Source organism: Cryptomeria japonica, chromosome 4, assembly GCF_030272615.1.
Source record: "Cryptomeria japonica chromosome 4, Sugi_1.0, whole genome shotgun sequence".
Classification (NCBI taxonomy): domain Eukaryota; kingdom Viridiplantae; phylum Streptophyta; class Pinopsida; order Cupressales; family Cupressaceae; genus Cryptomeria; species Cryptomeria japonica.
The window spans coordinates 718,703,049-718,716,208 of record NC_081408.1 but is presented as its reverse complement, the minus strand read 5'-3'; the positions used below and the strand labels follow the sequence as shown (position 1 = coordinate 718,716,208).

Here is a 13,160-nt window from a genome sequence, read left to right as displayed (position 1 = left end):
TTCACTCCGTGGCGTAAGGGATAAGTTTCTAAACTGATCTCGAGTCTCCTCAATTAGATTTCGTCGTAACCTTGTTTCTTCTAGAAATTCTTCGTGGCTCCATGTCCTACGATGATCTGGCAACGCGTAGAAATTTCCGTCGGCCTCTGCACCCTCCGTGACACCTCCTTGGTTCCCCTCGGGCCCCCCTTCGGCAGGTCGTCCTTCGGCAAGTTGCCTCAGCCTCCGTCTGCGTTCTACTTGCTGCTCCAGAATCAATGCCCTCTGTGCGGCCTCCCACTCGTTCGTTTCTGGTTTTTTATTCCTATATTCAATAGGTTTGGCATTAATTGTCGCACATTCCCATAACTCACAATTCATAAATCAAAATATGTCTTTTATTAATTCATCTGCTCAAATACAACTCGTGTCAATGACACTTTTATTTGAAAATAAGAAGCTCAAGGTTCAATTCCGTCCTGGCCTGGCGCCATCTCGTTCCGTTTCCCGTCGGCTGTTCTCTTCGTAGCGTTGCAGGATTTGTTGTCGTCGCTCTTCCTGGGCAATCTCTCCAGGCGGGCCTGTTGTGCCAGCGATGCCTGTGCAAGCAGTCGGGGGAGGTGGTTCATCAACCGGTTTACTGCCGGGCTAACCTCCAGCGCTGTCCACACGGCACTTGGTGGGATTTCTGCCTCCGTCGCCTCTCGTCGGACGTAGGTCTGAATGGCTACCTGGAGCAAAATTGAAAATTCTCGCGTTGCCGTGTCTTCTCTTGTGTAAAGTTCTGTCCACGTGTCGTCGGCCTCTGGGTTCATTTCACCAACGGGTAGGCCCATTGTGTCTGTGCGCCATCCGTGTCTTCCGTTCCCGAGTACGTCTAGGCAATGGCGCCAAATGTTTGCCCTCTCGGGTGAATAACTTAAGGCATAAAGAACATAATGCAGAATAATGCCGTAAATATCAGACAAAGTATATCAGATGTTCTATTCATAATCCGTGTATTTTACAAGTTACATTCCGAAGTATAAAAGGGTACCGAGGGGGTGCGAGCGCCAACCATCGCACCGCAACTTCCACCCCTCAGTTGCCAACTAACCAAAACAATTACACATAATTAACTAATGTTATTCCTGTGTACAATAATGCTGCCAACACTGATCCTCCCCCTCTGACTCTGACTCCTCTGCTGAAAAATATTCCATTTGATTTGCCTTAGCCTTGAGAGGGCATTTATGAGATAAGTCCCAAGGCTCTCTACACTGGAAGCACAGTTTCTTCTTTCGAAGTTCATTCAAGGTTTCACTGTCTAGTCCTTTTTATCCTTCTTTGGGTTTGTTATACTCTTTCTGAAATGGTTTTTTGTCTTTGTCCTTGCGGTAGGAAGAGTCTGTTGAATGGTATTTTCCTTTGTATACCGAAGGGGCTAAATCTCGTGCCTTTTTAGTTGCTTCTGCTAAGGTGAGTGGATCATGTCCCTTCACCCAACCATGTAATGGATCAGCAAGCCCATCACAAAATAACACCACCAATCTCCTAGGAGAGATATTAGTAACAAGTACAGACAAACGCTGAAACTCGGCGATGTAAGCATCCACAGAACCTGACTGTTTTAACTGTGCTAGCTCCTTGAAATGTAACTCGGGATCCCTAGTGTCAAATCTCTCAATCAATCTTTCTGTGAATTCCTCATAGGATGTAATCTGATTATGCCCTAGAGTCACCATGCCATGATGCCACCATTCATGCGCAATGCCATCCAAATGCATAGCCGCATACTTGATAGCCTCCTCCTCAGGCATAGGATTTAGCTGCAAGTATGTATCTACCTTCTGCACCCAAGCTCATGCGGTCATCTTCCCTGAAGCATCATAATAAGGCAAGGAAAGTTTTCCAACTTTCTTTCTCAGCTCAAAATTTTGATTCCTCCCTCCTGCTCTAGGCATATGTCTCATCCTCAAGTCCATATAATCTCTGAGGGAAATATCTGCCTGAAACTCGGGTCCACTGGCCTCCCAGTCCCTCCTGAATTGACCCTGTAACTCAGTAATCTGCGGTTCGTTCACTGGTTGAACCGGATCCCTAGGTGGGAAGGTGGGTAGAAGAGGTCTCGAGCTCGCTGTTCGAGCTGGGCGTGCAACGTGTCTAAAGTTATCCGCCTCATTCCCATTGTTGCCATGTCCATTATTACCATTAATGTTATTCTCAAGGCCATTGTTGTTGCCTCGACCTCCATTATTATCATTGCCCCTATTGTTATCGTTTCCCCCATTGTTATTGTTTCCATTGTTGGCATCACCTGGATTAATATTGACGCCCATCTGTCTAGCCATAAGCTGCAACATCATGTCCATTCGCCTATTCTGCTCCTGCTGCATACGCTGCCCTTTCTCTAACGTATCTAGTAACTGTCTGAACATTACCTCCCCCTGATCTGGACCGGTATTCCTATCATTTCGGTCACCCATACTGCTGTCCTGATCAAATAATATCTCCTCTATGTCTGTATGACTGGATTCTATGTCCACCTACACGGATGAACTAGACTGCTCGCTCTGTGAGTTCAAATTTCTGTTTTGTCTTGCTTTGGTATGGCGGAAGTTATAAGGCCCTTGTTGCATGCTTAAACATACATGCTTAGCATGTTTTTTAATTCATTAATTTCTGATTTTAGTGTTTTGATATTTTGTCAAACACTTTTCCCTCTATCCGGCTGTTCCAAAGTCTCTGTAAGACCTCCACAGGATGGCAGGACTTATAGCTTTGATACCACTGTAATGGTTACCCCAAAATCCACTTCTAAATGAAATCACAGCTATAAAGTAATTCCGTCAAACACTTTGCTTGCAGTCCCTAATTTCTCTGTTTTTGTGTTACAACCCTTATGACTCCGGAATGGTTTGTTGTATTGTTTTTTTTTGTGCTCTTTTAACAAGGATCTATGCATGTAACATGAATATGAAAATGAAAGCATAAACACACAACTGAAATAACCAGCACACTGTATTTATAATGATTTTCAGATTAAGTGCAATATTGGCAATGAAACAACTCACTAAATACTCCAGCAATAAAATGGCATGAATATTGTTTACTTCAAAGAGTGATGGCCTGGGCCATAGCATTAGGCTGCTGCTAACAAGATGCTACAGTGACGCTGTTGCTACAGTATGCAGCTGCTACAGTGACGCTGCCACAGTATGCGGTTGCTATAGTGATGCGGCTGCTACAGTACGTGGTTGCTACAGTTCACTGCTGCTACAGTAATATTTTATCTTCAGTCAGTCCAATGTCTTCACATATCATCCCCTCAAAGTGGCATAAGCATCGGACAAATGGTGAAGAAGTTATGAGCAAGATATCCAATCTGCCTGTAGCTAGAAACGCGCCTAAACTGCCTGATAATGAAGCTGGTAGCAATGGATTCCAAAGGCCAAACCCCAGGGGAATGACATCTAGAATGTCACAAGAGAGTATAGACGTCCTCTGATGCCAAGAACGGATCTGCAACTCATGCATCAATTTCTTCTCATATTCAACATATCTAATGAAGCCACAAACGCTTTCTTTTATTCTTTTTCCAAGGGTCGACTCAACTCTCATGAGCCATGTGGGATAAAAGATGAGCAATATAAAACATATATTAAAATATTCACTTATGTCTCCCTTGGGTACAGATCTCCATAAAATAAATATTAGAGTAACACTTTAATATTTTACAATAAAATTAAATGTTTCTTTAATAAAACTTCAGGCATTAAAATTTATTAGCAATCGGACTCCGAATAATGCGAGTGATAGCTTGTCGAAAAGCTCTCACCGAGGAGTATCAAATCCAAACACCAAAACTGGCCTCCACTATGTCCTGCTGACTTACTAAAAATAGTAAGTATGCCTGAAACTGAGTAAATCAACTTCGTTTTGGCCCAAACTGGAAATGACTAGGCCAAAACACTCCAGGATCCCCTTAAACCCTTCGTTAGCCCTCGGGACCATGTAGAACAAGGCTAACGCACACACACTTGGTCAACTGCTAAAGTGGGGACATTACAGTTTCTCAGTGAACACATTTTTGTTGATTTATATTTTAAGGGTATGAAAATCACTGTGGCAATATATTTGAGTTGCCATTGATGCCCTTACACAATTAGTTCTATGCAAGTGAGTTTTTGTCTTGAGATCCCCAGTTAGCTTGATCAGGATGACAAAGAATTCAAGGAAGCAGCTGTTTAGTGAATGGTTTAATTATAATTTGAATAGTATTTTTGATTGAAGGAGATCTTAGATTTTTCCTAGGAATTTATTTAAGCTGCAGGATGGAGGGAAGTGAGCTAAGTGCTGCACTACCTATAAGATGACAAGCAATAATGGCCTTTGTTATCACATATATAAGTGTAGCTTTCGTTGTTAAATCGATTTGTTTTTCTTATGTTTGTATTGACATCATAGTTAATTGAATTCGAACTGATTCGTCATCATACTCATTTTACCTTGTCTAACAAGTTTTGCTCTCTTATCATTGTTTGTTGGGCATATCATTGTTGCTTATCTAATTTCTCTCAATTTTACCCATTAGTCAATATTTAGTTCTTGGTGAGTTTTACTTTTAGGTTTTTATAGACTAAACCTGTTGTTACTCGTTTGAAATTTAGATCACTATCAATTTAGTTTCAGATTAAGTGATAGGGAAAATTCCACAGTTCCTTATCCCTTCCATCAACGGTTTATCAATCTCCAGTCATTGGCAGGAATGAGTCATTTGGAGAACCATTGCTGGGTCAGTCATCTCAACCAGTAGCTCATAATGAATTTCTCCTGCAATTAACTTCTGATTTCCTTGCACAAATGTGTGACCACTTAGAGATGGAATGGTCAACTCGTGTGGTCCATTAAACTACCCTTAACCTGCTAATCAAGAGGGCATGATAGAATTATTTACATGGACACCAGCAGGTGGAAATGCAACTGCCTCCAACTATTTGCATTCTGCTTCTTTCCCATAGTCTGCACTTCTTGTGGGCAGGCCTGTCCCTAAGTCATTTGCTCTTGTTCACATAAAACTGTTTAAAATGACCATAAGAGCAATTTTGACAAGTCAGCTGCAGGACAAGGTATAAGTGACAAAGGAGGAGCATGATACTATAGTAAAGTTCATGAAGGATACCAAGCTTTCTATCTGAATGATGTGCTCACACTAGATTTTGCTTCTTGATAAGTCCTACTAAATTTCTTGAATTCTGTATGAGAATGTTCTTGCATGTACTTGCTGTTTTTGACATGCATATTTGTCTATTTTAGCAGTAATAGTCTAGACATTGTAGTCTTCTCATATTGGATATTGATATTAGTCATATTCTGAAAACAGCTCTCATGAAGGCTGTGCTCTTGTAGTGCTTTCTAAATTAATCATTGGAATCAACAAAGTTCATTTTTTGTTCATTAGATCTTTGTTTGAACTTGTTTTTTTACAGAGCTCCCTCTAGAACCTTCACTTGCAAGGGCCTTGATTGCAGCAAATGACTTGGAATGTTTATCCCAATGTCTAACAGTTGCAGCAATGTTGTCATGTGAAAATGTGTTTACTCCTACCTCCAGGTACCTTCTCTATGCATGTGTATGCATTTGTTTCCTTTTTCTGGTTCTATGGGTTTCTTTGGACTATGTGAAGTTGTGAACGAGAGAGAAGCGTCGCAGCTACTTTGGAATTGATTTTCTACTGCAACTTTTGTGCTTATACTGTAAGGGTTAATTACGGAGTCAATATTTCTGCATATGCTAAATGTAAAGGTAGTATTTTAGGTCATTACCAAGTAAGACACTGATTGTGTATATGATACCTTCCTTGTTAAAGCCCACAAGGACATTTTGTTTCCATTTAGCCTATATATTGTTCAATGAGGAGTACATACCCTACTTCTGGGCTCAGACCTACACCGCTTTTATGGAGTACACATGCCTTCACCATAAGCAAAGAGGTTGGAGGAAATATTTCAGTTGTTAAAGAGTGTTCAGTTCGATTTCTGTATTTCCAATTATTTTCTATACAAGAAGAAGATAATGTGTGGGTGTTTAGTCCTAAATGTATAGTTGGTGAATAATCAGATAACACAGTATTTCCTGCACGTACCAAGTATTCATGGAACAGAACAATCATAACATAAATGACAAATGATAATAATTAGACCAGAAAGTTATATCTTTATTCCAATGTCCAGAATTGTCCATACATAATCTCCCTGCCGAGGTTCCAACCAAACAATATATAGACCCGACGATTGGTCAAGTTGCCAACCGTCACCAACTCCCAACTACCCTACGGGAACCTCTCGGCGACAACCATAAACATAATACAACATACACACTTATAAATATTATTCATACTAACATACGTTTTGACCCCTAATAGTGGGCCAAGTCATCATTGATGCTTCATTTTCCCATTTTTGATAGAAATACTACATAGTTGACAGGGTAGCTTGTTCGATAAATTAATGCTTCAATTTAAGGTGATGGCATAGTCATAAATTTTTCATTTGTGAATATAATCGCACAACCTCCATATGTATCATGGGTTCATGAGTTTCTAACTCATCTTTGTTTTTGGTACATCTTCCTAAGCATGAAATATCCCCAGTCCTATGATGACTGAAAACAAGGAATATTTTGCTGTCCAAACTGTGTGTTATGCTGTTCTGAAGTTTGTGTGTTATGCTGACAGAGTTTTCAGTTTGTAATGCAGACCTAAGTCACATGATACGGCGATTTTCATGGATGAGGTTCGAATTTAATCGAATTTCAAACTTATATAAAAAAAATCGAATTTAATCGAATTTCAAACTTCTATAAAAAAATCGAATTATATCGAATTTCCTCTATAAAGCACTGCTATCCGCCTCTAAATACAACTCAGCTGGTCGTGGGTATTCTTTGTATATGCTTTGTATCTATTGGGTCATGGGTGTCTGCAACTGTTGGGTCGCCCTCGGATTTTCTCCAACAAGGGTCGCTATTCTGATAATTTATTAGAAGTGAAAATATATTTAAAAATAAACAAAATTATAGAAGGCGAATTTTATCCGATTTTTTTTTCGAATTTTTACCTTGTCGAATTTCATCCGAATTTCATGGCTGTCGAATTCGAATTCGAACCTTGTGACTTAAATGCAGACCATCATACATGAATATTTCATGAATAATCAATTACTAAATGACTCTCCTCGATCGATAATTATCTAGAGATGCCTAAGCAACTATCTATTGATGATATATATATGAGTCTAGGGTCAAAAATCAAAATAAACAGCAAACTTTCAGTATGACAAACAGTTGTCATACATCGTCAGAAAAGATTATGTATAAGATGCAATCAATACTCCTTCAATCCTTATTCATATGATGACCCAATGAGGCATTACAATGACAGTGATATAGTCATACACATTGACTGATTTCAATTGACCATTTTCAGACTTCTGAAGACAAATGACAGTCCTAAACTTATGCACACAAACTGAGAATTACAGTGTAGTTTTATTTGCAAATCAACCTGGGATAAGGCGCCTTGAAGAAGCAAGCAATATCGTGAGTGAGGGAGCCTCCAATATACCAATTCGACCTTCTACTCAAATCGCCCCTGCTGCTGCAACTGAAGTCTGATCCAATGGTGATTTGGGTGGCTGCAGGTCCTCTATTTTCCTTCAAAAATAATCGCTCTTCCTCCTCAATTAGAGCGCTGCCCTTACTGATGGATTTGGAAGCCAAATTGGGGAGATATAAGCAAAATCGATGGTTCACAGCTGACTGGTACGATTTCTGATTCAGACTGATAGAAGCCTGATTCCTCCACAAAATCTTCTTAAAATGACACAAGAAGAATCGCTTTTGGCCTCCAATAATATCGCTGTCCTCCAACTTGGTATTTGATGCTTCAATGATGAAGAGTGAGCAAAATCGTGGATTTGGGTTTGGCAGTTCGACTTTTACTTCAGACCTGGAATATGATCAGCAAGCTCACAATACACTCCCAATACTCCTCCAATACGATTGGCTACCCTTACTAATCAAAATCGATATGCAAAGGACTCTAGATCTGCCAATCTGAAAATTCAATGAATTCATTCACCATGGCATATAGCAAAAATTGTGTAGCACACTTAGGAAGACTGATATGTCTCCCTCTCACAATAGCAACCCCTCGGAAGATCTCTCACTTCCTCAGTTATGCTAACTATCAGGAGTTTTCGTTCCCAAATGATTATCTGCAGAAAACCCTTCGGCTCCACAAGTCTACACAAGTAGAGATATTCAACAACTGATGATCAACTATGAATCACCTTCCTATATTTATTCTTTTCATATCCAATCATGTGATTCCTTCTAGAAGATTCCCTTCTTATCCGGTAGGTACACTTTATTATTATTTTATTACACATTATTTTAATTGCACTTTTAAAATATTATTACATTATAATTAAAGTGCACACATCTCACGATACGTGTAATCTCCTTATTTCGCCATAAAACCAAGTAGACACAAAATGTGAAGCCGTGAATCACTGCAAATTGACCCCCTAATCAATCTCCTTGGCCTACGAGGGTCAGATGATAGGCCAAACCCGTGAATATCTGAGGACTAATGAGAAGGGGACATTACAAAGCATGATACATTGAATGCAGATTAAGATCTGTGCTCATAACGTAATGGGTTTATTGTATTTGGAAAGTACTACCAGCGAATGATTTAATGTCATGGTGAAGGCATGTGTACTCCATAAAGGAGGCCATTTGTTTGGATAAAGAGTGGATATGGCTTGTGCCACTCACAACAATATAAGCTAAATGAAAAAATAATGCCTTTGTGGAGTGCTTGCCACAAAACTAGTCTCTTTCTTGGCAGTGAGCTGAAATGCTACTTTTACTTTTTTCTGATGAATAAAACATTCTCCCGGATCATATACACAATCAATCCATGCTGTAAAATGGCACAACAATAAGATTATCATCGCCTTCCTTAAGTTTGATTATAATTTTGGTATTTTACCATTAATGAGAATGAATCCCTATAATGGAACCCAAGTATTGGTGAGATTACTTCCACCGATAAGTTACAGTACAAAGGTATATGTTTACCATCTATGGTTTGCTCCTATGCATGGCTAGTCAGAATTATCTCTAGCCTAATGTGATGGCTTTTCCAAATCTATATACACATTATTGCATACTTCAGGATGCTTCATTACAGAATGAGTTCATAGGCATTATATATTCACCTATTGAAATTCCAATTCTTCTTAGAAACTTGTGAAAATGCCAGATCGTTTCCTACCATAAGTCTTCCTTAAAAATCAATTTCTATCCATATAAAAGAAAAAGGTATTACAAAACAGCCACTTGGCATAATCGTTATCTCAACTTGAATAATAAGCTTTCATTTTTGCTAAGCTCATTCCTTTAAGGTTTGATGGCAGCCATTTGAAAGTCTAGCCGTAATAGAGGCTTGCTCCACTGTACAGTGAATATGCTGATGTAAGAAATAGACCATTTCCTTCCATGAGGAATGACATGATTAAGCTGAAACTGCTGCTTTATTTGACTAAGAAATTCTTACTAAGGAGGTGATGGTGTCCTCTAAGGCATGAGTGAAAAACAGAAAAGAGAGGTAAATCACTCAGGCAACTATAGAACAAGAGATGGTAGAAAACTTGTCCTCAAAGGGATTTGCAAAAAGAATCGTGGATTATGAGGTGCTAAGCAGTTTACCTTCCCTACTGTCCTGTTTTTTGAAAGAACTGTTTTTACTTTTTTTTTTGTAATGGTATTGTATTTGGTTTCAATTGAGCTGTTTTGCGTATTCATTAATGATAATACTGAACAATATAATCTATTTATTTCTTTCATTTTGTCTATTGCTGGGGAATTTACGCATTCATATGTTGAAGATATTGTCCCACTGGTTTATGTCTTATGATGTCCACTTTCTCCGTAGTTCATGTCCATTGTAAGGATAATATTTATAATAATCAGTGATGATAAATATATAGGCTATTGTGAAATTGTAAAATTATTTTTCTTTGTAAATCTAGTATATCTTAATGTCTAATTAGCTCAGTGAGAATCTGAACTTGAAGTAGCATCCTTTCCGTTAATTTTATAGAACAACATTACTCACCATTCACGATTTAGCTCATAGAATAGGTGAGTTCGTTTGGGCCGTATTAGTTTTCAACTAATGTTTGTGTTGATTTGAATTGAATCTTTTTGATGATTGAGTGATTAGTTGCCCATATTATCATCAAAATCAGTTATTTAGAAATGGTTTATGCTAGTTATTTCAGGGACTTCTGTTTTTTCTAGTAAATCTTGAGTGTATCCCACACCTAATGACTAGAATCAGAGGAAATGCATACATTGTTTTAGAATTATTGTAATGATACCTAGTAATCATTATAAATATTCTAAAGTCTAAAATAACTCTTTTGCAGTATGTGCTTTCGTTTGTTTAATAAGAAGTAAAATGTAAGGACATATCTGGTCTGTGAACTTGTAAGGATTTTCTATAACATAATTCATCAAAACAGATCCTATATTTCCCTAGTGCAGCTTGACTGCATAAGTTGCTATTCCAGGTTTGAAAATATGGAAAAGCGGTTCCTATAATTGCATTTTAGAGCTGTGGAAACAAAGAACAAAGTTATGGTGTATGCATGTACAAGCAAAGAGTATAAAATAAGATTAGAAATGAGAATAACAGCAATATGAACAGGGAAACCCAAACATGAGGATAAACTCCGGAAGAGTCCAGTATTTTTCCTCAAGCTACTACCTTGTGAGCTGTTCAAATGGTTTTCTTGGCTAAAATGAGTTTTACAAGGATTTCTTCTTGCTTACAACAGCAATTTCCCAGACCATATAAGTTTGTAATGCCCTGATATTCCCCTAATTGCTTCTACAATTCTCTAAGACTCACAGGATTCCAACAACAAGCTTTTGCAATCACCTTCCCATGACAATTAAGGAAGACTGATCTCTCTTCAAGGTTCTATAAAGAGTTACAAAAAGATTTGAAGAAAGAAGCTCAAGTGTCCTTGTAATAGAAAGGAACCATTTTAACATGTTTTGGGGCTCTTAGACCCCAAGACATGTTCAACTATGGTCTAACCTGCTCTGCATGTTCTGTTCTAACGGGGATAGATTTGACCCAAGTCCAACTAGTGAGATGTGTTTGGCCACTGTTGAACCTGTCACCACTGCCTTTTGTTTTGCCAGGTCCTGTTCCTTTGTGTAGTCAATTCCTTCTTCTTTGGTTTTCTTTGATAGACAACTTCTTCAAGGTAGAATAGGTGTCATTTTTTCAATATTGAGCCTTAAAGTTGTGTTAAACATAAGGGATCAACTTCAATGAAAACATTAAATGACTAAGTTAGCCCAGTTGACTAACTTAACTAATCCAATTTATGATTATGCCTTCCCAATTAGAGGGGTTTTAGTCCCTCAAATCTTGAGGACTCTCTAGATGAGATCTGATTCCCACCATGGTTCTTGGATAACACTTTGTCCTACCTGTTGCAGTCATTCTAGATCAACTTGCAACTTTTTCTATGGCACCTCTGTTTGCTCTTGATTTTGATTAGCAGTGGACCTAGACAAATATTCAATAATTTGTGGAATTGATTTTACAAGATTTGGCCATGGATCAGAAGCCTAACAGAAATCTCAAAGACTTTATAAGATTGATATGACAAGAATAAGTTGTATTCCTATCAAAGGATGCAAATATAATATATCATAGTTTAATTACTGGGACTCGGCAACCCAAAATTTTGGTTCAAACTTGGGACTCAGCAAAAAAATAAATAATAGTTGCATGAAAAGAAAGAGATTAATTCATTCAAAACATAAAATTCTAATTTGACTATCAACATTACATGTCTTATGATCCTCAAACTCTCAAAATTTTGAATTTCATAGTTTCAAAGTTGAAAAATACACTGTAATACAAGAAAATTATAAATAATGAATGTACAGCAGCATTATAACTGTTTACATTCGATGATATGTCAAAATGAAAAAAAACAACCAAATGCAATCGACATCTTCCTCTTTCCCCTTCTAGTGTAACTTAATTTTTGAGGTCTTGAACTAGAAGAAAGTCAATATCAAAATGAGATTATTTCTTTAAGAGCGTTTTCATTTTCCTCCATTGCATCTAATTTTTCTGCTTTGTTGCTTCTCTCTCCAAGATTTTCATTAGCAAGGACATCATTTTGTTTATCGATAGTCCATTCACCATAGGGATCAATCTCATCCGAGTTGATGGAATCATGTGAAATGCCCTCCAAGTTTCTAGTTTGAAGGCAAAGGTTGCAGTGAACGAAGACAAGATCATTGAGGCGCTCCTAGGTCAACTTGTTTCTCTTCTTTGTGTGAATGCTCTCAAATAGGCTTCAATTGCTCAAGGTGCTCAACCAAAAACTTATCCAAAAATCTCCTTGACATCAATGACAAAATCTACAACAATCACCAAAACCAATGAGTTACTTCTTATTATCTTGATAGCTTATAGCAACAACCTCATACAAATTCTCTCTCCTTTACAAATGAAGGGGTGAACCCCTTTTATAGGCCCCAAGAATGAAAATGGATGGCCAAGATTGCATTGACATTGAGGGCTAAGATCTATCCATGCAAATCCCTAATTAGGGTTTGACCAGTAATACCCTAGGTGGTGCCAAGTAGTGGGCTTGGCCATAAATGAGGAATCACACCCACTATGCATTAAATAACCCATCACTCCAAATAAGGCACCCACTATGCATTAAGTAGCCCACCACTCCATCATGCATTTAATAAATCATCGCCCAAAATAGGGCATCTATTATCTCTCTCTTTGATGGTAAATGCTATGAATCTAGTCATGACTACCTCGAGCTCACCTACGAAGACACTTGGCGTAGTTTCAAATTTATATTCCAAAATGGCTGTCCTTTTCACACTTGGAGAAAATCTTCTCCCATCTTGACATTGTCTCTTGAGTCCTACGCATGATGCTTGAGAACAAGTAAACATTTTCTAGATGATCCCTTGAGAAGGAATCCATGAAGAAGAATTCATGCAACTTGCTCCTCAGATTATCCACTGTCAGCTCCTCGTCAATTAGTCTCTTTGCAAACAATGCCTCGAGAGTA

At 38.3% G+C, this 13,160-nt stretch overlaps 1 protein-coding gene across 3 annotated transcripts in view; it reads left to right on the top strand.

The window, feature by feature from the left end:
• The window catches only part of LOC131032097 (probable pre-mRNA-splicing factor ATP-dependent RNA helicase DEAH4), a 187,519-nt gene that overhangs the window by 97,010 nt on the left and 77,349 nt on the right, over positions 1-13,160 (top strand). For all 3 annotated transcript variants that reach the window (XR_009103377.2, XM_057963016.2, XM_057963017.2), the window contains one exon: positions 5,448-5,571. Coding sequence is in view for 2 of the 3 variants with exons in the window: in XM_057963016.2 (XP_057818999.2) it covers positions 5,448-5,571 (124 nt within the window). In the remaining variant the exon portion in view is untranslated. The remainder of the gene's footprint in view (positions 1-5,447; positions 5,572-13,160) is intronic.